The sequence below is a fragment of the Tachypleus tridentatus genome, chromosome 7 (assembly GCF_004210375.1).
Source record: "Tachypleus tridentatus isolate NWPU-2018 chromosome 7, ASM421037v1, whole genome shotgun sequence".
Taxonomy (NCBI): Eukaryota; Metazoa; Arthropoda; class Merostomata; order Xiphosura; family Limulidae; genus Tachypleus; species Tachypleus tridentatus.
The window spans coordinates 46,709,095-46,734,953 of NC_134831.1; the positions used below are offsets into that span (position 1 = coordinate 46,709,095).

Genomic DNA, 25,859 nt, shown 5'->3' on the forward strand with positions numbered 1-25,859 from the left:
ACACCACAATGCCAGTTGCTGATGATAATAGAACCATAGAACAAGAATCAACTTCACATAGAAGTAAGTATGACACAATTAAACATTCAAACGTTCGGAACAACTTTGCGTTTTATAGTAATTGGCTACTATTAACAAATCTGAAATTTCATCGCGGTTTACGTATATCTAAAAACATGATGGAGTTTTTTTTATATAGCAAATCTATTCATGACTCCACAAAAAGTAAAATTATATTGGAAAGTCTTTACATTTAGAGATGTGAGTATGTTTTATTTATTTTTATTTTACCCTTTTAAGGTATCAGAACGACAACAATCGATCCATCCAAAGTGTGTCCTCCTCAAAACGGCAAATTTCCAGTTTTTCTTCCTCATACTGAAAACTGCTCGTTGTACTATGTTTGTGATCATGGAATACCAAAATTAATGCGTTGCCCAGCTCCCCTTCACTTCAACCGAGAGCTGAACGTATGTGACTATGAGTGGAGAGCTGGCTGTTCTACGAATGGTGAGCTTTAGGCCTTCTCTTCCTTTCCAGATCTTTTCTTGGAAATTGAGGATCCTGAGACAATTTTAACAAAACAGCAGAAGCTACTTTTCATTTGTTATCGTAAAGAACCCGATAAAACATTTAAATTAAAAGAAACAATCAAAAAACGCGAAACACGTTGATTTCACATAGTTTCTTTGAACCGTTTACAGTAATGCTAACCGCCGCTAGTACAGCGGTAAGTCTACGGACTTACAACTCTAAAATCAAGGGCTCCATTTTCCTCTGTGAGCTCAGCCGATAGCCCGATGTGGCTTTGCTATAACAAAACACACACACACACTAATTCTGTTCATAGCCTTACCCAACAATGTATAATATATCTACACATTCACCCCAAAATATATTGAATTTCTATTCTTCCAACATACTCTATAAAATATCACACTATCTACAAAACGGAATTTAAAAATACTTTCTTATTCGTCAATGAAACTTTAAGGTTATTTTCTGACATATTTTTGTCGACAATGAATAAGTAAAACATAATGTTAATTTACATGAATTTTTTCAATATTAAATCACAAAAGAATGAATAAAAAATATTCGAACACAAAAATCTCTCACAGAATAAAAAACAGAAAGGCCTGGATATCAATTATCAATTTATAATTAACATGGAACTAAAATCATATTGAATTGGCAGTTTATTTTAAATAACATAAAGTTAATGACACGTCAACTGCAGGTGCACGTGCTAAGAGTCAGTTTCAGCAACAAAGAACGTTGAAGAAAACATAGGAAAACATGTGACTACACCAAACAATTTTCAAGTGTTTTTTCAGATCACAGGAAAATCTCGTAGAACTTTACAATTGTTACAAGAACAAATTAATATGAAAACAATCTAAGAGTTCATTCGATCTTTCCATATGTCACGTTTTAAAACTGTCTTTATTTATCTGTTGACACAAATGTTCTAAGCATCAATGTTACGCAAATACTTATACAATTATTTTAAAAAGTATATATATTATCCTAACGTGCAATACATCGAAACGTCTTTTCGAAAACAATATCTCATATTTTTAGAAAATTCAAAGTGTTATATAATATCGGTTATCGTATGAGTATGGTTTTGAGATGTCTTTACGTACAGAGTAATCCTTCACACATATATATGCAGTACTGTCAAAAATATTCAACCTTAATGCCACGTCTTCCGAATTATTCCTTCGGCAAGATGTTTAACATAGCAAGGTAAGCGCGAAGTGTAAATCAGTGACAAATAAAAAAATCAAATAAGAGATCACCTTACGTTTATTGTTTTAAATATTCGTTCGATAACGTTACAAAACAATTTAATTAAGCGTGTCTAAGACACACCACTCTTAAAGACGATTGCGTGAAATACGATACTAATTCAGAATTTCTTTTCCTCAATTAGATCATTTGTCATCAAAGAAACCCGAAGTATCAAATAGTTCTTCAACATACATCTCCGACCCGACTAGAGTCACAGACAGTCCGTTCTCAACTACCAGATCAGAAAATACATTTCAACCATCCAAGAACAGAACTGAAGTAGTAATTTCTTCAAGAGACGAAGATGTTTTTAACACCACAATGCCAGTTGCTGATGATAATAGAACCATAGAACAAGAATCAACTTCACATAGAAGTAAGTATGACACAATTAAACATTCAAACGTTCGGAACAACTTTGCGTTTTATAGTAATTGGCTACTATTAACAAATCTGAAATTTCATCGCGGTTTACGTATATCTAAAAAACATGATGGAGTTTTTTTTTATATAGCAAATCTATTCATGACTCCACAAAAAGTAAAATTATATTGGAAAGTCTTTACATTTAGAGATGTGAGTATGTTTTATTTATTTTTATTTTACCCTTTTAAGGTATCAGAACGACAACAATCGATCCATCCAAAGTGTGTCCTCCTCAAAACGGCAAATTTCCAGTTTTTCTTCCTCATACTGAAAACTGCTCGTTGTACTATGTTTGTGATCATGGAATACCAAAATTAATGCGTTGCCCAGCTCCCCTTCACTTCAACCGAGAGCTGAACGTATGTGACTATGAGTGGAGAGCTGGCTGTTCTACGAATGGTGAGCTTTAGGCCTTCTCTTCCTTTCCAGATCTTTTTCTTGGAAATTGAGGATCCTGAGACAATTTTAACAAAAACAGCAGAAGCTACTTTTCATTTGTTATCGTAAAGAACCCGATAAAAAACATTTAAATTAAAAGAAACAATCAAAAAACGCGAAACACGTTGATTTCACATAGTTTCTTTGAACCGTTTACAGTAATAATCAGTGAGACCCTAACCCGACTATAGAAATTCCCAGTAACCAGTTAGCAACCCTCATAGAATTCACCACGATAAAGACAAACTTCATGTTCAACAACCTAAACTATATACAAACAAATGGCCTAAGCATGGGCAACCCAGTATCACCAGTTCTAGCCAATATTTTTATGACACAAGTTGAAACACATGCAATTAACACAGCATTACATCCACCATTATATTGGTACAGATATGTAGATGACACGGTTGCGGGATTCAAATTTACAGAACACATACTTAATTTTTTCAATCACATTAACTCTATACATCCCAACATCAACTTCACATGTGAACAGGAAGAAAACAAACAAATATCATTTCTTAACCTCAAAATTACAAGAACTGATACACAATTTCAAACAGAAATCCACCGAAAAATCACCCATACTGGACTATACATTCCTTGGGACTCAGCACATGAAACAAAACAAAAACTCAACATACTAAGAAACCAAATAAACACAGCCATAAAACTATGCTCACCAGATAAAATTAACCATGAATTAGACAAAATAAAACAATACTTCACCAACATCAATAAGTTTCCTCCACAAACCGTAGAAAACATTATACGCACACACCTAGACAGAAAGCAAAATCAACCAACTAAAGTAAATACAGCTCACGAATCAAAACCACGAAACCACATACTGCTGTATACCATATATTCCTGACATCAGCAAACAAATAACCAACATTTGGCAAAAATTAGTAACAAAATATGACATTCCAATTAATACTAAATTTATTCAAAAACCCTGCACAAAACTGAGGTCTATACTATGTAAAAACTACACTGACAAACACCACACCAACATTATTTATAAAATACAATGTGATAACTGCCACGACTTCTATATTGGAGAAACAAGTAGAAAAATGGAAACCAGATTCAAAGAACATAAAAAGTCACCTTCACACGTTTTCGAACACTGCAAGTCAAATAAACACAACATAACCATAGAAAACACTCAAATACTAAATAAAGAAACAAACATAAACAAACGCAAAATTAAAGAAGCCTTACTTATACAACAACTTAAACCCATAATAAACCAATATAAAGGAACGCCTTTATACCTATATTAATAAAATAAATAAAATTATATATTCAAACATCTAATACCGCCCTCTATATTTCGACACACAGTTACACAACCCCTTTCAAACATGTGGTCAGCATCCGGTCAGTTACCTCTTTCTTTGTGAACCTGACGATGACCGAAGAAGGTCGAAACGTTGTTCGCTTTTCTATGTAAAAGTGTTTTCTCAGCCAAAACGAGCCGATTTTGCATATAAATTTCGTTTACAGTGATGCTAACCGCCGCTCGTACAGCGGTAAGTCTACGGACTTACAACTCTAAAATCAAGGGCTCAATTTTCCTCGGTGAGCTCAGCCGATAGCCCGATGTGGCTTTGCTATAACAAAACACACACACACACTAATTCTGTTCATAGCCTTACCCAACAATGTATAATATATCTACACATTCACCCCAAAATATATTGAATTTCTATTCTTCCAACATACTCTATAAAATATCACACTATCCACAAAAAACGGAATTTAAAAATACTTTCTTATTCGTCAATGAAACTTTAAGGTTATTTTCTGACATATTTTTGTCGACAATGAATAAGTAAAACATAATGTTAATTTACATGAATTTTTTCAATATTAAATCACAAAAGAATGAATAAAAATATTCGAACACAAAAATCTCTCACAGAATAAAAAACAGAAAGGCCTGGATATCAATTATCAATTTATAATTAACATGGAACTAAAATCGAAATGAATTGACAGTTTATTTTAAATAACATAAAATTAATGACACATCAACTGCAGGTGTACGTGCTAAGAGTCAGTTTCAGCAACAAAGAACGTTGAAGAAAACATAGGAAAACATGTGACTACACCAAACAATTTTCAAGTGTTTTTTTTAGATCACAGGAAAATCTCGTAGAACTTCTACAATTCTTACAAGAAGAAATTAATTTGAAAACAATCTAAGAGTTCATTCGATCTTTCCATATGTCACGTTTTAAAACTGTCTTTATTTATCTGTTGACACAAATGTTCTAAGCATCAATGTTACGCAAATACTTATACAATTATTTTAAAAAGTATATATATTATCCTAACGTGCAATACATCGAAACGTCTTTTCGAAAACAATATCTGATATTTTTAGAAAATTCAAAGTGTTATATAATATCGGTTATCATATGAGTATGGTTTTGAGATGTCTTTTACGTACAGAGTAATCCTTCACACATATATATGCAGTACTGTCAAAAATATTCAACCTTAATGCCACGTCTTCCGAATTATTCCTTCGGCAAGATGTTTAACATAGCAAGGTAAGCGCGAAGTGTAAATCAGTGACAAATAAAAAAATCAAATAAGAGATCACCTTACGTTTATTGTTTTAAATATTCGTTCGATAACGTTACAAAACAATTTAATTAAGCGTGTCTAAGACACACCACTCTTAAAGACGATTGCGTGAAATACGATACTAATTCAGAATTTCTTTTTTCTCAATTAGATCATTTGTCATCAAAGAAACCCGAAGTATCAAATAGTTCTTCAACATACATCTCCGACCCGACTAGAGTCACAGACAGTCCGTTCTCAACTACCAGATCAGAAAATACATTTCAACCATCCAAGAACAGAACGGAAGTAGTAATTTCTTCAAGAGACGAAAATGTTTTTAACACCACAATGCCAGTTGCTGATGATAATAGAACCATAGAACAAGAATCAACTTCACATAGAAGTAAGTATGACACAATTAAACATTCAAACGTTCGGAACAACTTTGCGTTTTATAGTAATTGGCTACTATTAACAAATCTGAAATTTCATCGCGGTTTACGTATATCTAAAAACATGATGGAGTTTTTTTTTATATAGCAAATCTATTCATGACTCCACAAAAAGTAAAATTATATTGGAAAGTCTTTACATTTAGAGATGTGAGTATGTTTTATTTATTTTTATTTTACCCTTTTAAGGTATCAGAACGACAACAATCTATCCATCCAAAGTGTGTCCTCCTCAAAACGGCAAATTTCCAGTTTTTCTTCCTCATACTGAAAACTGCTCGTTGTACTATGTTTGTGATCATGGAATACCAAAATTAATGCGTTGCCCAGCTCCCCTTCACTTCAACCGAGAGCTGAACGTATGTGACTATGAGTGGAGAGCTGGCTGTTCTACGAATGGTGAGCTTTAGGCCTTCTCTTCCTTTCCAGATCTTTTTCTTGGAGATTGAGGATCCTGAGACAATTTTAACAAAAACAGCAGAAGCTACTTTTCATTTGTTATCGTAAAGAACCCGATAAAAACATTTAAATTAAAAGAAACAATCAAAAAAACGCGAAACACGTTGATTTCACATAGTTTCTTTGAACCGTTTACAGTAATAATCAGTGAGACCCTAACCCGACTATAGAAATTCCCAGTAACCAGTTAGCAACCCTCATAGAATTCACCACGATAAAGACAAACTTCATGTTCAACAACCAAAACTATATACAAACAAATGGCCTAAGCATGGGCAACCCAGTATCACCAGTTCTAGCCAATATTTTTTATGACACAAGTTGAAACACATGCAATTAACACAGCATTACATCCACCATTATATTGGTACAGATATGTAGATGACACGGTTGCGGGATTCAAATTTACAGAACACATACTTAATTTTTTCAATCACATTAACTCTATACATCCCAACATCAACTTCACATGTGAACAGGAAGAAAACAAACAAATATCATTTCTTAACCTCAAAATTACAAGAACTGATACACAATTTCAAACAGAAATCCACCGAAAAATCACCCATACTGGACTATACATTCCTTGGGACTCAGCACATGAAACAAAACAAAAACTCAACATACTAAGAAACCAAATAAACACAGCCATAAAACTATGCTCACCAGATAAAATTAACCATGAATTAGACAAAATAAAACAATACTTCACCAACATCAATAAGTTTCCTCCACAAACCGTAGAAAACATTATACGCACACACCTAGACAGAAAGCAAAATCAACCAACTAAAGTAAATACAGCTCACGAATCAAAAAAACCACGAAACCACATACTGCTGTATACCATATATTCCTGACATCAGCAAACAAATAACCAACATTTGGCAAAAAATTAGTAACAAAATATGACATTCCAATTAATACTAAATTTATTCAAAACCCGGCACAAAACTGAGGTCTATACTATGTAAAACTACACTGACAAACACCACACCAACATTATTTATAAAATACAATGTGATAACTGCCACGACTTCTATATTGAGAAACAAGTAGAAAAATGGAAACCAGATTCAAAGAACATAAAAGTCACCTTCACACGTTTTCGAACACTGCAAGTCAAATAAACACAACATAACCATAGAAAACACTCAAATACTAAATAAAGAAACAAACATAAACAAACGCAAAATTAAAGAAGCCTTACTTATACAACAACTTAAACCCATAATAAACCAATATAAAGGAACGCCTTTATACCTATATTAATAAAATAAATAAAATTATATATTCAAACATCTAATACCGCCCTCTATATTTCGACACACAGTTACACAACCCCTTTCAAACATGTGGTGAGCATCCGGTCAGTTACCTCTTTCTTTGTGAACCTGACGATGACCGAAGAAGGTCGAAACGTTGTTCGCTCTTCTATGTAAAAGTGTTTTCTCAGCCAAAACGAGCCGTTTTTGCATATAAATTTCGTTTACAGTGATGCTAACCGCCGCTCATACAGCGGTAAGTCTACGGACTTACAACTCTAAAATCAAGGGCTCAATTTTCCTCGGTGAGCTCAGCCGATAGCCCGATGTGGCTTTGCTATAACAAAACACACACACACACTAATTCTGTTCATAGCCTTACCCAACAATGTATAATATATCTACACATTCACCCCAAAATATATTGAATTTCTATTCTTCCAACATACTCTATAAAATATCACACTATCCACAAAACGGAATTTAAAAATACTTTCTTATTCGTCAATGAAACTTTAAGGTTATTTTCTGACATATTTTTGTCGACAATGAATAAGTAAAACATAATGTTAATTTACATGAATTTTTTCAATATTAAATCACAAAAGAATGAATAAAAATATTCGAACACAAAAATCTCTCACAGAATAAAAAACAGAAAGGCCTGGATATCAATTATCAATTTATAATTAATATGGAACTAAAATCGAAATGAATTGACAGTTTATTTTAAATAACATAAAATTAATGACACGTCAACTGCAGGTGTACGTGCTAAGAGTCAGTTTCAGCAACAAAGAACGTTGAAGAAAACATGGGAAAACATGTGACTACACCAAACAATTTTCAAGTGTTTTTTAGATCACAATAAAATCTCGTAGAACCTTTTCAATTGTTACAAGAACAAATTAATATGAAAACAATCTAAGAGTTCATTCGATCTTTCCATATGTCACGTTTTAAAACTGTCTTTATTTATCTGTTGACACAAATGTTCTAAGCATCAATGTTACGCAAATACTTATACAATTATTTTAAAAAGTATATATATTATCCTAACGTGCAATACATCGAAACGTCTTTTCGAAAACAATATCTCATATTTTTAGAAAATTCAAAGTGTTATATAATATCGGTTATCGTATGAGTATGGTTTTGAGATGTCTTTTACGTACAGAGTAATCCTTCACACATATATATGCAGTACTGTCAAAAATATTCAACCTTAATGCCACGTCTTCCGAATTATTCCTTCGGCAAGATGTTTAACATAGCAAGGTAAGCGCGAAGTGTAAATCAGTGACAAATAAAAAAATCAAATAAGAGATCACCTTACGTTTATTGTTTTAAATATTCGTTCGATAACGTTACAAAACAATTTAATTAAGCGTGTCTAAGACACACCACTCTTAAAGACGATTGCGTGAAATACGATACTAATTCAGAATTTCTTTTTCTCAATTAGATCATTTGTCATCAAAGAAACCCGAAGTATCAAATAGTTCTTCAACATACATCTCCGACCCGACTAGAGTCACAGACAGTCCGTTCTCAACTACCAGATCAGAAAATACATTTCAACCATCCAAGAACAGAACGGAAGTAGTAATTTCTTCAAGAGACGAAAATGTTTTTAACACCACAATGCCAGTTGCTGATGATAATAGAACCATAGAACAAGAATCAACTTCACATAGAAGTAAGTATGACACAATTAAACATTCAAACGTTCGGAACAACTTTGCGTTTTATAGTAATTGGCTACTATTAACAAATCTGAAATTTCATCGCGGTTTACGTATATCTAAAAACATGATGGAGTTTTTTTTATATAGCAAATGTATTCATGACTCCACAAAAAGTAAAATTATATTGGAAAGTCTTTACATTTAGAGATGTGAGTATGTTTTATTTATTTTTATTTTACCCTTTTAAGGTATCAGAACGACAACAATCTATCCATCCAAAGTGTGTCCTCCTCAAAACGGCAAATTTCCAGTTTTTCTTCCTCATACTGAAAACTGCTCGTTGTACTATGTTTGTGATCATGGAATACCAAAATTAATGCGTTGCCCAGCTCCCCTTCACTTCAACCGAGAGCTGAACGTATGTGACTATGAGTGGAGAGCTGGCTGTTCTACGAATGGTGAGCTTTAGGCCTTCTCTTCCTTTCCAGATCTTTTTCTTGGAGATTGAGGATCCTGAGACAATTTTAACAAAAACAGCAGAAGCTACTTTTCACTTGTTATCGTAAAGAACCCGATAAAAACATTTAAATTAAAAGAAACAATCAAAAAACGCGAAACACGTTGATTTCACATAGTTTCTTTGAACCGTTTACAGTAATGCTAACCGCCGCTAGTACAGCGGTAAGTCTACGGACTTACAACTCTAAAATCAAGGGCTCCATTTTCCTCGGTGAGCTCAGCCGATAGCCCGATGTGGCTTTGCTATAACAAAACACACACACACACTAATTCTGTTCATAGCCTTACCCAACAATGTATAATATATCTACACATTCACCCCAAAATATATTGAATTTCTATTCTTCCAACATACTCTATAAAATATCACACTATCTACAAAAACGGAATTTAAAAATACTTTCTTATTCGTCAATGAAACTTTAAGGTTATTTTCTGACATATTTTTGTCGACAATGAATAAGTAAAACATAATGTTAATTTACATGAATTTTTTCAATATTAAATCACAAAAGAATGAATAAAAATATTCGAACACAAAAATCTCTCACAGAATAAAAAACAGAAAGGCCTGGATATCAATTATCAATTTATAATTAATATGGAACTAAAATCGAAATGAATTGACAGTTTATTTTAAATAACATAAAATTAATGACACGTCAACTGCAGGTGTACGTGCTAAGAGTCAGTTTCAGCAACAAAGAACGTTGAAGAAAACATGGGAAAACATGTGACTACACCAAACAATTTTCAAGTGTTTTTTAGATCACAATAAAATCTCGTAGAACCTTTTCAATTGTTACAAGAACAAATTAATATGAAAACAATCTAAGAGTTCATTCGATCTTTCCATATGTCACGTTTTAAAACTGTCTTTATTTATCTGTTGACACAAATGTTCTAAGCATCAATGTTACGCAAATACTTATACAATTATTTTAAAAAGTATATATATTATCCTAACGTGCAATACATCGAAACGTCTTTTCGAAAACAATATCTCATATTTTTAGAAAATTCAAAGTGTTATATAATATCGGTTATCGTATGAGTATGGTTTTGAGATGTCTTTTACGTACAGAGTAATCCTTCACACATATATATGCAGTACTGTCAAAAATATTCAACCTTAATGCCACGTCTTCCGAATTATTCCTTCGGCAAGATGTTTAACATAGCAAGGTAAGCGCGAAGTGTAAATCAGTGACAAATAAAAAAATCAAATAAGAGATCACCTTACGTTTATTGTTTTAAATATTCGTTCGATAACGTTACAAAACAATTTAATTAAGCGTGTCTAAGACACACCACTCTTAAAGACGATTGCGTGAAATACGATACTAATTCAGAATTTCTTTTTTCTCAATTAGATCATTTGTCATCAAAGAAACCCGAAGTATCAAATAGTTCTTCAACATACATCTCCGACCCGACTAGAGTCACAGACAGTCCGTTCTCAACTACCAGATCAGAAAATACATTTCAACCATCCAAGAACAGAACGGAAGTAGTAATTTCTTCAAGAGACGAAAATGTTTTTAACACCACAATGCCAGTTGCTGATGATAATAGAACCATAGAACAAGAATCAACTTCACATAGAAGTAAGTATGACACAATTAAACATTCAAACGTTCGGAACAACTTTGCGTTTTATAGTAATTGGCTACTATTAACAAATCTGAAATTTCATCGCGGTTTACGTATATCTAAAAACATGATGGAGTTTTTTTTATATAGCAAATGTATTCATGACTCCACAAAAAGTAAAATTATATTGGAAAGTCTTTACATTTAGAGATGTGAGTATGTTTTATTTATTTTTATTTTACCCTTTTAAGGTATCAGAACGACAACAATCGATCCATCCAAAGTGTGTCCTCCTCAAAACGGCAAATTTCCAGTTTTTCTTCCTCATACTGAAAACTGCTCGTTGTACTATGTTTGTGATCATGGAATACCAAAATTAATGCGTTGCCCAGCTCCCCTTCACTTCAACCGAGAGCTGAACGTATGTGACTATGAGTGGAGAGCTGGCTGTTCTACGAATGGTGAGCTTTAGGCCTTCTCTTCCTTTCCAGATCTTTTTCTTGGAAATTGAGGATCCTGAGACAATTTTAACAAAACAGCAGAAGCTACTTTTCATTTGTTATCGTAAAGAACCCGATAAAAACATTTAAATTAAAAGAAACAATCAAAAAACGCGAAACACGTTGATTTCACATAGTTTCTTTGAACCGTTTACAGTAATGCTAACCGCCGCTAGTACAGCGGTAAGTCTACGGACTTACAACTCTAAAATCAAGGGCTCCATTTTCCTCGGTGAGCTCAGCCGATAGCCCGATGTGGCTTTGCTATAACAAAACACACACACACACTAATTCTGTTCATAGCCTTACCCAACAATGTATAATATATCTACACATTCACCCCAAAATATATTGAATTTCTATTCTTCCAACATACTCTATAAAATATCACACTATCTACAAAAACGGAATTTAAAAATACTTTCTTATTCGTCAATGAAACTTTAAGGTTATTTTCTGACATATTTTTGTCGACAATGAATAAGTAAAACATAATGTTAATTTACATGAATTTTTTCAATATTAAATCACAAAAGAATGAATAAAAATATTCGAACACAAAAATCTCTCACAGAATAAAAAACAGAAAGGCCTGGATATCAATTATCAATTTATAATTAACATGGAACTAAAATCGAAATGAATTGACAGTTTATTTTAAATAACATAAAATTAATGACACGTCAACTGCAGGTGTACGTGCTAAGAGTCAGTTTCAGCAACAAAGAACGTTGAAGAAAACATGGGAAAACATGTGACTACACCAAACAATTTTCAAGTGTTTTTTAGATCACAATAAAATCTCGTAGAACCTTTTCAATTGTTACAAGAACAAATTAATATGAAAACAATCTAAGAGTTCATTCGATCTTTCCATATGTCACGTTTTAAAACTGTCTTTATTTATCTGTTGACACAAATGTTCTAAGCATCAATGTTACGCAAATACTTATACAATTATTTTAAAAGTATATATATTATCCTAACGTGCAATACATCGAAACGTCTTTTCGAAAACAATATCTCATATTTTTAGAAAATTCAAAGTGTTATATAATATCGGTTATCGTATGAGTATGGTTTTGAGATGTCTTTTACGTACAGAGTAATCCTTCACACATATATATGCAGTACTGTCAAAAATATTCAACCTTAATGCCACGTCTTCCGAATTATTCCTTCGGCAAGATGTTTAACATAGCAAGGTAAGCGCGAAGTGTAAATCAGTGACAAATAAAAAAATCAAATAAGAGATCACCTTACGTTTATTGTTTTAAATATTCGTTCGATAACGTTACAAAACAATTTAATTAAGCGTGTCTAAGACACACCACTCTTAAAGACGATTGCGTGAAATACGATACTAATTCAGAATTTCTTTTCTCAATTAGATCATTTGTCATCAAAGAAACCCGAAGTATCAAATAGTTCTTCAACATACATCTCCGACCCGACTAGAGTCACAGACAGTCCGTTCTCAACTACCAGATCAGAAAATACATTTCAACCATCCAAGAACAGAACGGAAGTAGTAATTTCTTCAAGAGACGAAGATGTTTTTAACACCACAATGCCAGTTGCTGATGATAATAGAACCATAGAACAAGAATCAACTTCACATAGAAGTAAGTATGACACAATTAAACATTCAAACGTTCGGAACAACTTTGCGTTTTATAGTAATTGGCTACTATTAACAAATCTGAAATTTCATCGCGGTTTACGTATATCTAAAACATGATGGAGTTTTTTTTATATAGCAAATCTATTCATGACTCCACAAAAAGTAAAATTATATTGGAAAGTCTTTACATTTAGAGATGTGAGTATGTTTTATTTATTTTTATTTTACCCTTTTAAGGTATCAGAACGACAACAATCTATCCATCCAAAGTGTGTCCTCCTCAAAACGGCAAATTTCCAGTTTTTCTTCCTCATACTGAAAACTGCTCGTTGTACTATGTTTGTGATCATGGAATACCAAAATTAATGCGTTGCCCAGCTCCCCTTCACTTCAACCGAGAGCTGAACGTATGTGACTATGAGTGGAGAGCTGGCTGTTCTACGAATGGTGAGCTTTAGGCCTTCTCTTCCTTTCCAGATCTTTTTCTTGGAAATTGAGGATCCTGAGACAATTTTAACAAAAACAGCAGAAGCTACTTTTCATTTGTTATCGTAAAGAACCCGATAAAAACATTTAAATTAAAAGAAACAATCAAAAACGCGAAACACGTTGATTTCACATAGTTTCTTTGAACCGTTTACAGTAATAATCAGTGAGACCCTAACCCGACTATAGAAATTCCCAGTAACCAGTTAGCAACCCTCATAGAATTCACCACGATAAAGACAAACTTCATGTTCAACAACCAAAACTATATACAAACAAATGGCCTAAGCATGGGCAACCCAGTATCACCAGTTCTAGCCAATATTTTTATGACACAAGTTGAAACACATGCAATTAACACAGCATTACATCCACCATTATATTGGTACAGATATGTAGATGACACGGTTGCGGGATTCAAATTTACAGAACACATACTTAATTTTTTCAATCACATTAACTCTATACATCCCAACATCAACTTCACATGTGAACAGGAAGAAAACAAACAAATATCATTTCTTAACCTCAAAATTACAAGAACTGATACACAATTTCAAACAGAAATCCACCGAAAAATCACCCATACTGGACTATACATTCCTTGGGACTCAGCACATGAAACAAAACAAAAACTCAACATACTAAGAAACCAAATAAACACAGCCATAAAACTATGCTCACCAGATAAAATTAACCATGAATTAGACAAAATAAAACAATACTTCACCAACATCAATAAGTTTCCTCCACAAACCGTAGAAAACATTATACGCACACACCTAGACAGAAAGCAAAATCAACCAACTAAAGTAAATACAGCTCACGAATCAAAACCACGAAACCACATACTGCTGTATACCATATATTCCTGACATCAGCAAACAAATAACCAACATTTGGCAAAATTAGTAACAAAATATGACATTCAATTAATACTAAATTTATTCAAAAACCCGGCACAAAACTGAGGTCTATACTATGTAAAAACTACACTGACAAACACCACACCAACATTATTTATAAAATACAATGTGATAACTGCCACGACTTCTATATTGGAGAAACAAGTAGAAAAATGGAAACCAGATTCAAAGAACATAAAAAGTCACCTTCACACGTTTTCGAACACTGCAAGTCAAATAAACACAACATAACCATAGAAAACACTCAAATACTAAATAAAGAAACAAACATAAACAAACGCAAAATTAAAGAAGCCTTACTTATACAACAACTTAAACCCATAATAAACCAATATAAAGGAACGCCTTTATACCTATATTAATAAAATAAATAAAATTATATATTCAAACATCTAATACCGCCCTCTATATTTCGACACACAGTTACACAACCCCTTTCAAACATGTGGTGAGCATCCGGTCAGTTACCTCTTTCTTTGTGAACCTGACGATGACCGAAGAAGGTCGAAACGTTGTTCGCTCTTCTATGTAAAAGTGTTTTCTCAGCCAAAACGAGCCGTTTTTGCATATAAATTTCGTTTACAGTGATGCTAACCGCCGCTCGTACAGCGGTAAGTCTACGGACTTACAACTCTAAAATCAAGGGCTCAATTTTCCTCGGTGAGCTCAGCCGATAGCCCGATGTGGCTTTGCTATAACAAAACACACACACACACTAATTCTGTTCATAGCCTTACCCAACAATGTATAATATATCTACACATTCACCCCAAAATATATTGAATTTCTATTCTTCCAACATACTCTATAAAATATCACACTATCCACAAAAACGGAATTTAAAAATACTTTCTTATTCGTCAATGAAACTTTAAGGTTATTTTCTGACATATTTTTGTCGACAATGAATAAGTAAAACATAATGTTAATTTACATGAATTTTTTCAATATTAAATCACAAAAGAATGAATAAAAATATTCGAACACAAAAATCTCTCACAGAATAAAAAACAGAAAGGCCTGGATATCAATTATCAATTTATAATTAACATGGAACTAAAATCGAAATGAATTGACAGTTTATATTAAATAACATAAAATTAATGACACATCAACTGCAGGTGTACGTGCTAAGAGTCAGTTTCAGCAACAAAGAACGTTGAAGAAAACATAGGAAAACATGTGACTACACCAAACAATTTTCAAGTGTTTTTTTAGATCACAGGAAAATCTCGTAGAACTTCTACAATTCTTACAAGAAGAAATTAATTTGAAAACAATCTAAGAGTTCATTCGATCTTTCCATATGTCACGTTTTAAAACTGTCTTTATTTATCTGTTGACACAAATGTTCTAAGCATCAATGTTACGCAAATACTTATACAATTATTTTAAAAGTATATATATTATCCTAACGTGCAATACATCGAAACGTCTTTTCGAAAACAATATCTGATATTTTTAGAAAATTCAAAGTGTTATATAATATCGGTTATCATATGAGTATGGTTTTGAGATGTCTTTTACGTACAGAGTAATCCTTCACACATATATATGCAGTACTGTCAAAAATATTCAACCTTAATGCCACGTCTTCCGAATTATTCCTTCGGCAAGATGTTTAACATAGCAAGGTAAGCGCGAAGTGTAAATCAGTGACAAATAAAAAAATCAAATAAGAGATCACCTTACGTTTATTGTTTTAAATATTCGTTCGATAACGTTACAAAACAATTTAATTAAGCGTGTCTAAGACACACCACTCTTAAAGACGATTGCGTGAAATACGATACTAATTCAGAATTTCTTTTTCTCAATTAGATCATTTGTCATCAAAGAAACCCGAAGTATCAAATAGTTCTTCAACATACATCTCCGACCCGACTAGAGTCACAGACAGTCCGTTCTCAACTACCAGAACAGAAAATACATTTCAACCATCCAAGAACAGAACGGAAGTAGTAATTTCTTCAAGAGACGAAAATGTTTTTAACACCACAATGCCAGTTGCTGATGATAATAGAACCATAGAACAAGAATCAACTTCACATAGAAGTAAGTATGACACAATTAAACATTCAAACGTTCGGAACAACTTTGCGTTTTATAGTAATTGGCTACTATTAACAAATCTGAAATTTCATCGCGGTTTACGTATATCTAAAAACATGATGGAGTTTTTTTTATATAGCAAATGTATTCATGACTCCACAAAAAGTAAAATTATATTGGAAAGTCTTTACATTTAGAGATGTGAGTATGTTTTATTTATTTTATTTTACCCTTTTAAGGTATCAGAACGACAACAATCGATCCATCCAAAGTGTGTCCTCCTCAAAACGGCAAATTTCCAGTTTTTCTTCCTCATACTGAAAACTGCTCGTTGTACTATGTTTGTGATCATGGAATACCAAAATTAATGCGTTGCCCAGCTCCCCTTCACTTCAACCGAGAGCTGAACGTATGTGACTATGAGTGGAGAGCTGGCTGTTCTACGAATGGTGAGCTTTAGGCCTTCTCTTCCTTTCCAGATCTTTTCTTGGAAATTGAGGATCCTGAGACAATTTTAACAAAACAGCAGAAGCTACTTTTCATTTGTTATCGTAAAGAACCCGATAAAACATTTAAATTAAAAGAAACAATCAAAAAACGCGAAACACGTTGATTTCACATAGTTTCTTTGAACCGTTTACAGTAATGCTAACCGCCGCTAGTACAGCGGTAAGTCTACGGACTTACAACTCTAAAATCAAGGGCTCCATTTTCCTCGGTGAGCTCAGCCGATAGCCCGATGTGGCTTTGCTATAACAAAACACACACACACACTAATTCTGTTCATAGCCTTACCCAACAATGTATAATATATCTACACATTCACCCCAAAATATATTGAATTTCTATTCTTCCAACATACTCTATAAAATATCACACTATCTACAAAACGGAATTTAAAAATACTTTCTTATTCGTCAATGAAACTTTAAGGTTATTTTCTGACATATTTTTGTCGACAATGAATAAGTAAAACATAATGTTAATTTACATGAATTTTTCAATATTAAATCACAAAAGAATGAATAAAAATATTCGAACACAAAAATCTCTCACAGAATAAAAAAAAAGAAAGGCCTGGATATCAATTATCAATTTATAATTAACATGGAACTAAAATCGAAATGAATTGACAGTTTATTTTAAATAACATAAAATTAATGACACGTCAACTGCAGGTGTACGTGCTAAGAGTCAGTTTCAGCAACAAAGAACGTTGAAGAAAACATGGGAAAACATGTGACTACACCAAACAATTTTCAAGTGTTTTTTAGATCACAATAAAATCTCGTAGAACCTTTTCAATTGTTACAAGAACAAATTAATATGAAAACAATCTAAGAGTTCATTCGATCTTTCCATATGTCACGTTTTAAAACTGTCTTTATTTATCTGTTGACACAAATGTTCTAAGCATCAATGTTACGCAAATACTTATACAATTATTTTAAAAAGTATATATATTATCCTAACGTGCAATACATCGAAACGTCTTTTCGAAAACAATATCTCATATTTTTAGAAAATTCAAAGTGTTATATAATATCGGTTATCGTATGAGTATGGTTTTGAGATGTCTTTTACGTACAGAGTAATCCTTCACACATATATATGCAGTACTGTCAAAAATATTCAACCTTAATGCCACGTCTTCCGAATTATTCCTTCGGCAAGATGTTTAACATAGCAAGGTAAGCGCGAAGTGTAAATCAGTGACAAATAAAAAATCAAATAAGAGATCACCTTACGTTTATTGTTTTAAATATTCGTTCGATAACGTTACAAAACAATTTAATTAAGCGTGTCTAAGACACACCACTCTTAAAGACGATTGCGTGAAATACGATACTAATTCAGAATTTCTTTTCTCAATTAGATCATTTGTCATCAAAGAAACCCGAAGTATCAAATAGTTCTTCAACATACATCTCCGACCCGACTAGAGTCACAGACAGTCCGTTCTCAACTACCAGATCAGAAAATACATTTCAACCATCCAAGAACAGAACGGAAGTAGTAATTTCTTCAAGAGACGAAGATGTTTTTAACACCACAATGCCAGTTGCTGATGATAATAGAACCATAGAACAAGAATCAACTTCACATAGAAGTAAGTATGACACAATTAAACATTCAAACGTTCGGAACAACTTTGCGTTTTATAGTAATTGGCTACTATTAACAAATCTGAAATTTCATCGCGGTTTACGTATATCTAAAAACATGATGGAGTTTTTTTTATATAGCAAATCTATTCATGACTTCACAAAAAGTAAAATTATATTGGAAAGTCTTTACATTTAGAGATGTGAGTATGTTTTATTTATTTTTATTTTACCCTTTTAAGGTATCAGAACGACAACAATCGATCCATCCAAAGTGTGTCCTCCTCAAAACGGCAAATTTCCAGTTTTTCTTCCTCATACTGAAAACTGCTCGTTGTACTATGTTTGTGATCATGGAATACCAAAATTAATGCGTTGCCCAGCTCCCCTTCACTTCAACCGAGAGCTGAACGTATGTGACTATGAGTGGAGAGCTGGCTGTTCTATGAATGGTGAGCTTTAGGCCTTCTCTTCCTTTCCAGATCTTTTTCTTGGAAATTGAGGATCCTGAGACAATTTTAACAAAAACAGCACAAGCTACTTTTCATTTGTTATCGTAAAGAACCCGATAAAAACATTTAAATTAAAAGAAACAATCAAAAAACGCGAAACACGTTGATTTCACATAGTTTCTTTGAACCGTTTACAGTAATGCTAACCGCCGCTAATACAGCGGTAAGTCTACGGACTTACAACTCTAAAATCAAGGGCTCCATTTTCCTCGGTGGGCTCAGCCGATAGCCCGATGTGGCTTTGCTATAACAAAACACACACGCACAGTAATTCTGTTCATAGCCTTACCCAACAATGTATAATATATCTACACATTCACCCCAAAATATATTGAATTTCTATTTTTCCAACATACTCTATAAAATATCACACTATCTACAAAAACGGAATTTAAAAATACTTTCTTATTCGTCAATGAAACTTTAAGGTTATTTTCTCTCATATTTTTGTCGACAATGAATAAGTAAAACATAATGTTAATTTACATGAATTTTTTCAATATTAAATCACAAAAGAATGAATAAAAAATATTCGAATACAAAAATCTCTCACAGAATAAAAAACAGAAAGGCCTGGATATCAATTATCAATTTATAATTAACATGGAACTAAAATCGAAATGAATTGACAGTTTATTTTAAATAACATAAAATTAATGACACATCAACTGCAGGTGTACGTGCTAAGAGTCAGTTTCAGCAACAAAGAACGTTGAAGAAAACATAGGAAAACATGTGACTACACCAAACAATTTTCAAGTGTTTTTTAGATCACAGGAAAATCTCGAAGAACTTCTACAATTCTTACAAGAACAAATTAATATGATAACAATCTAAGAGTTCATTCGATCTTTCCATATGTCACGTTTTAAAACTGTCTTTATTTATCTGTTGACACAAATGTTCTAAGCATCAATGTTACGCAAATACTTATACAATTATTTTAAAAATTATATATATTATCCTAACGTGGAATACATCGAAACGTCTTTTCGAAAACAATATCTCATATTTTTAGAAAATTCAAAGTGTTATATAATATCGGTTATCGTATGAGTATGGTTTTGAGATGTCTTTTACGTACAGAGTAATCCTTCACACATATATATGCAGTACTGTCAAAAATATTCAACCTTAATGCCACGTCTTCCGAATTATTCCTTCGGCAAGATGTTTAACATAGCAAGGTAAGCGCGAAGTGTAAAATAGTGACAAATAGGAAAATCAAATAAGAGATCATCTTACGTTTATTGTTTTAAATATTCGTTCGATAACGTTACAAAACAATTTAATTAAGCGTGTCTAAGACACACCACTCTTAAAGACGATTGCGTGAAATACGATACTAATTCAGAATTTCTTTTCCTCAATTAGGTCATTTGTCATCAAAGAAACCCGAAGTATCAAATAGTTCTTCAACATACATCTTCGACCCGACTAGAGTCACAGACAGTCCGTTCTCAACTACCAGATCAGAAAATACATTTCAACCATCCAAGAACAGAACTGAAGTAGTAATTTCTTCAAGAGACCAAGATGTTTTTAACACCACAATGCCAGTTGGTGATGATAATAGAACCATAGAACAAGAATCAACTTCACATAGAAGTAAGTATGAGACAATTAAACATTCAAACGTTTGGAACAACTTTGCGTTTTATAGTAATTGGCTACTATTAACAAATCTGAAATTTCATCGCGGTTTACGTATATCTAAAAACATGATGGAGTTTTTTTTTATATAGCAAATGTATTCATGACTCCACAAAAAGTAAAATTATATTGGAAAGTCTTTACATTTAGAGATGTGAGTATGTTTTATTTATTTTTATTTTACCCTTTTAAGGTATCAGAACGACAACAATCGATCCATCCAAAGTGTGTCCTCCTCAAAACGGCAAATTTCCAGTTTTTCTTCCTCATACTGAAAACTGCTCGTTGTACTATGTTTGTGATCATGGAATACCAAAATTAATGCGTTGCCCAGCTCCCCTTCACTTCAACCGAGAGCTGAACGTATGTGACTATGAGTGGAGAGCTGGCTGTTCTACGAATGGTGAGCTTTAGGCCTTCTCTTCCTTTCCAGATCTTTTTCTTGGAAATTGAGGATCCTGAGACAATTTTAACAAAAACAGCAGAAGCTACTTTTCATTTGTTATCGTAAAGAACCCGATAAAAACATTTAAATTAAAAGAAACAATCAAAAAACGCGAAACACGTTGATTTCACATAGTTTCTTTGAACCGTTTACAGTAATGCTAACCGCCGCTAGTACAGCGGTAAGTCTACGGACTTACAACTCTAAAATCAAGGGCTCCATTTTCCTCGGTGGGCTCAGCCGATAGCCCGATGTGGCTTTGCTATAACAAAACACACACACACAGTAATTCTGTTCATAGCCTTACCCAACAATGTATAATATATCTACACATTCACCCCAAAATATATTGAATTTCTATTTTTCCAACATACTCTATAAAATATCACACTATCTACAAAAACGGAATTTAAAAATACTTTCTTATTCGTCAATGAAACTTTAAGGTTATTTTCTGACATATTTTTGTCGACAATGAATAAGTAAAACATAATGTTAATTTACATGAATTTTTTCAATATTAACTCACAAAAGAATGAATAAAAAATATTCGAACACGAAAATCTCTCACAGAATAAAAAACAGAAAGGCCTGGATATCAATTATCAATTTATAATTAACATGGAACTAAAATCGAAATGAATTGACAGTTTATTTTAAATAACATAAAATTAATGACACATCAACTGCAGGTGCACGTGCTAAGAGTCAGTTTCAGCAACAAAGAACGTTGAAGAAAACACACGGAAAACATGTGACTACACCAAACAATTTTCAAGTGCTTTTTAGATCACAGGAAAATCTCGAAGAACTTCTACAATTCTTACAAGAACAAATTAATATGAAAACAATCTAAGAGTTCATTCGATCTTTCCATATGTCACGTTTTAAAACTGTCTTTATTTATCTGTTGACACAAATGTTCTAAGCATCAATGTTACGCAAATACTTATACAATTATTTTAAAAATTATATATATTAAACTAACGTGCAATACATCGAAACGTCTTTTCGAAAACAATATCTCATATTTTTAGAAAATTCAAAGTGTTATATAATATCGGTTATCGTATGAGTATGGTTTTGAGATGTCTTTTACGTACAGAGTAATCCTTCACACATATATATGCAGTACTGTCAGAAATATTCAACATTAATGCCACGTCTTCCGAATTATTCCTTCGGCAAGATGTTTAACATAGCAAAGGTAAGCGCGAAGTGTAAATCAGTGACAAATAGGAAAATCAAATAAGAGATCACCGTACGTTTATTGTTTTAAATATTCGTTCGATAACGTTACAAAACAATTTAATTAAGCGTGTCTAAGACACACCACTCTTAAAGACGATTGCGTGAAATACGATACTAATTCAGAATTTCTTTTCCTCAATTAGGTCATTTGTCATCAAAGAAACCCGAAGTATCAAATAGTTCTTCAACATACATCTCCGACCCGACTAGAGTCACAGACAGTCCGTTCTCAACTACCAGATCAGAAAATACATTTCAACCATCCAAGAACAGAACTGAAGTAGTAATTTCTTCAAGAGACCAAGATGTTTTTAACACCACAATGCCAGTTGGTGATGATAATAGAACCATAGAACAAGAATCAACTTCACATAGAAGTAAGTATGACACAATTAAACATTCAAACGTTCGGAACAACTTTGCGTTTTATAGTAATTGGCTACTATTAACAAATCTGAAATTTCATCGCGGTTTACGTATATCTAAAAACATGATGGAGTTTTTTTTATATAGCAAATGTATTCATGACTCCACAAAAAGTAAAATTTTATTGGAAAGTCTTTACATTTAGAGATGTGAGTATGTTTTATTTATTTTTATTTTACTTTTTAAGGTATCAAAACGACAACAATCGATCCATCCAAAGTATGTCCTCTTCAAAACGGCAAATTTTCAGTTTTTCTTCCTCATACTGAAAACTGCTCGTTGTACTATGTTTGTGACCATGGAATACCAAAATTAATGTGTTGCCCAGCAACCCTTCACTTCAACCGAGAGCTGAACGTATGTGACTATGAGTGGAGAGCTGGCTGTTCTACGAATGGTGAGCTTTAGGCCTTCTCTTCCTTTCCAGATCTTTTTCTTGAAAATTAAGGATTCTGAGACAATTTTAACACAAACAGCAGACGCTTCTTTTCATTTGTTATCGTAAAGATCCCGATAAGATAATTTAAAGTAAAAACAAAGTAACAACGCAACACACGTTGATTTCACATAGCTTGTTTGAACCATTTACACTTATGCTGTTCATAGTGTTACACAACTGTTTACGATATATCTGTACATTTACATGAAAAGTATACTGAATTTCTATTCTTCTAAGACATTTTATGAAATATTACATTTTTTACAGAAACGGAGGTTAAAAATACTTTTCCCTTTTCTTATTCGTTTGTGAAATTTTATGTTTAGTTTGTAACATATTTTTATCGGCAATAAGTAAGTAAAACTTAATATTAATTAACTTATTTTTAAAGATGGTATCCGAAAACAAGCAATAAAAAATAATTATTCTTGAAAAATCTCTCACGGAGGTTTAACGTCGTTATTATTGTTTTAATATTCTAAACTTTAACAAGATGTAGCTAATATTTGTCATTCTCATTTTCACTACTTTTCCATTTTTAACTATCTATAAGTCTTATGTTTCAAAGAAATTTCTGTCATCAAAATTGCCTACATATAACAAGGTTTCCGTAATTCCCGTTATGTTAAAATTTTCTGTTCGACCAGTGCTCTTTCTTAAACCATTTTTTCTTGTTATTTTTTAATATTTCTAGCAATACATTAATAACTGTTTGGCCCACCGTTAAAATTACGTATGTGCTTTGTTTTTACATTGTGCCTTTTCCTTCACATTTTACCTTGATTATATGTATTTATTGTTTAAATCTTCCCTTACGAATTCGATAGTATCTCTTTTTTGAAAATGTAAAAGATTATTTTACTGATACAGCTTGTTAATGAGGTTTGTTACTTTTTATGTTTATTTATTTTTTAGTGTAAATATGCAAAAATAGTATTTGTAGTGATTGTTAAAGGAACAACTAAAATCTTATGATATAGCTTACCTTTGATTTTCGTTTTGTTGTATAGGTCGTTGATCGCTCCTCTGTGTATGGAAGACTGTAACTGATTGTAGGCAAATGCAACTAAAATGACAGTTAGGTTAAGTCAAATAAATACGTATTAGCTGAAAGTATATTCCATCTGTGTTTTGGTTTTCTATAATGGTTGATTTTACTTTCTGTATAAATCGGCAAAGCTCTGAATGTTTGTAAAAAAATGTAATATTTCGTCTCTTTATTTCAGTTTTCTTCTCATGATAGATATGGCTCGATACATGCTTTAAAAGAAAATAATGAATTGCCTTATTGTCCTTGCGTATATCAGAATTTCGGTTTTATTCACATCTAATTGATTATATATATAGATATGTATATAACATTTAACTCTTTATTTCCTTCTTTTACAAAATAAATTAAAAATTAGTTCGCTTTAAAAGAAAATAATGAATTGCCTTATTGACTTTGCATTTATCAGACGTTCGGTTTTATTCACATCTAATTGATTATATATATAGATATGTATATGACATTTAACTCTTTATTGCCTTCTTTTACAAAATAAATTAAAAAACTAGTTCTAAAACGTATATTTCAATTTGAAATAATTTGTATCTATTTGATTATTTATACTTTTTCTTATTATTTTATATTTCTTTTCTTCATTTTACTAAGTAAATATTAAAACAGATAGTAAAGAATAACGTTTCTAACATTTTGAAAGTTAGGCCAACGTAAGTCAGAGCTGGTGTTTGATACGAACAACCACGACTTTTTGATCAGTGACCAAATTTATTGAATAAGCATTTGAAGATTGATCTCTGTTATAAGGCTTTACAATGTTAATAAAACGAAACTTTGTTACTGTACTGTATTTAATAATAATAGAAATATTTCTCACTTTAATAAAGTATTCTTGAATTATTGATTGGTTCGTTAATATCAATTGTGTTTAACGCAAACTGAAGCTTATTACGAGATATTTCTGTTAAGGTAAATAAAATGACGATCTATACCTTCACAATGTATATTTATTAGTTCAGTATTTCTCTTTAAAAGCTTCATCAGATATCCTACAAGTTTACAAGTGATTCCGAAGTTTGGTCTTGTAAGTCCGTAAACTTGTTGCTGACCAATGAGGAATTTGATTTATAGAATATCTTTTAATAGAGGACTGAGTACGTTATATTAAAACGATTTTGAATAGGCAAAGCAATAATTCACATGATAGTCATAGC

The 25,859-nt window shown here is 32.3% G+C and overlaps 1 protein-coding gene across 2 annotated transcripts; it reads left to right on the forward strand.

The window, feature by feature from the left end:
- The first annotated feature begins 1 nt into the window (after position 1).
- On the forward strand, positions 2 to 25,547 carry LOC143255581 (uncharacterized). 2 transcript variants are annotated; one of them, XM_076511452.1, is made up of 21 exons: positions 2 to 63; positions 301 to 510; positions 1,940 to 2,173; positions 2,413 to 2,622; positions 5,417 to 5,650; positions 5,889 to 6,098; positions 8,889 to 9,122; positions 9,360 to 9,569; positions 11,004 to 11,237; positions 11,475 to 11,684; positions 13,115 to 13,348; positions 13,585 to 13,794; positions 16,581 to 16,814; positions 17,051 to 17,260; positions 18,688 to 18,921; positions 19,159 to 19,368; positions 20,803 to 21,036; positions 21,275 to 21,484; positions 22,921 to 23,154; positions 23,391 to 23,600; positions 24,653 to 25,547. In XM_076511452.1, exons 1-21 carry the CDS (start codon positions 9 to 11, stop codon positions 24,658 to 24,660), a joined length of 4,269 nt encoding a protein of 1,422 aa, XP_076367567.1. In that variant the 5' UTR covers positions 2 to 8; the 3' UTR covers positions 24,661 to 25,547. The 2 variants fall into 2 exon arrangements, with proteins under 2 accessions (XP_076367567.1, XP_076367568.1); XM_076511453.1 differs by lacking the exons at positions 18,688 to 18,921; positions 19,159 to 19,368.
- Positions 25,548 to 25,859: the final 312 nt, after the last annotated feature.

Coding starts and splice junctions, on each gene's coding strand:
- LOC143255581 (XM_076511452.1), top strand. CDS start 9: ATGCCAGTTGCTGATGATAATAGAACCATAGAACAAGAATCAACTTCA. Junction 9,123..9,359: donor AGAATCAACTTCACATAGAA/GTAAGTATGACA, acceptor TACCCTTTTAAG/GTATCAGAACGACAACAATC. Junction 18,922..19,158: donor AGAATCAACTTCACATAGAA/GTAAGTATGACA, acceptor TACCCTTTTAAG/GTATCAGAACGACAACAATC.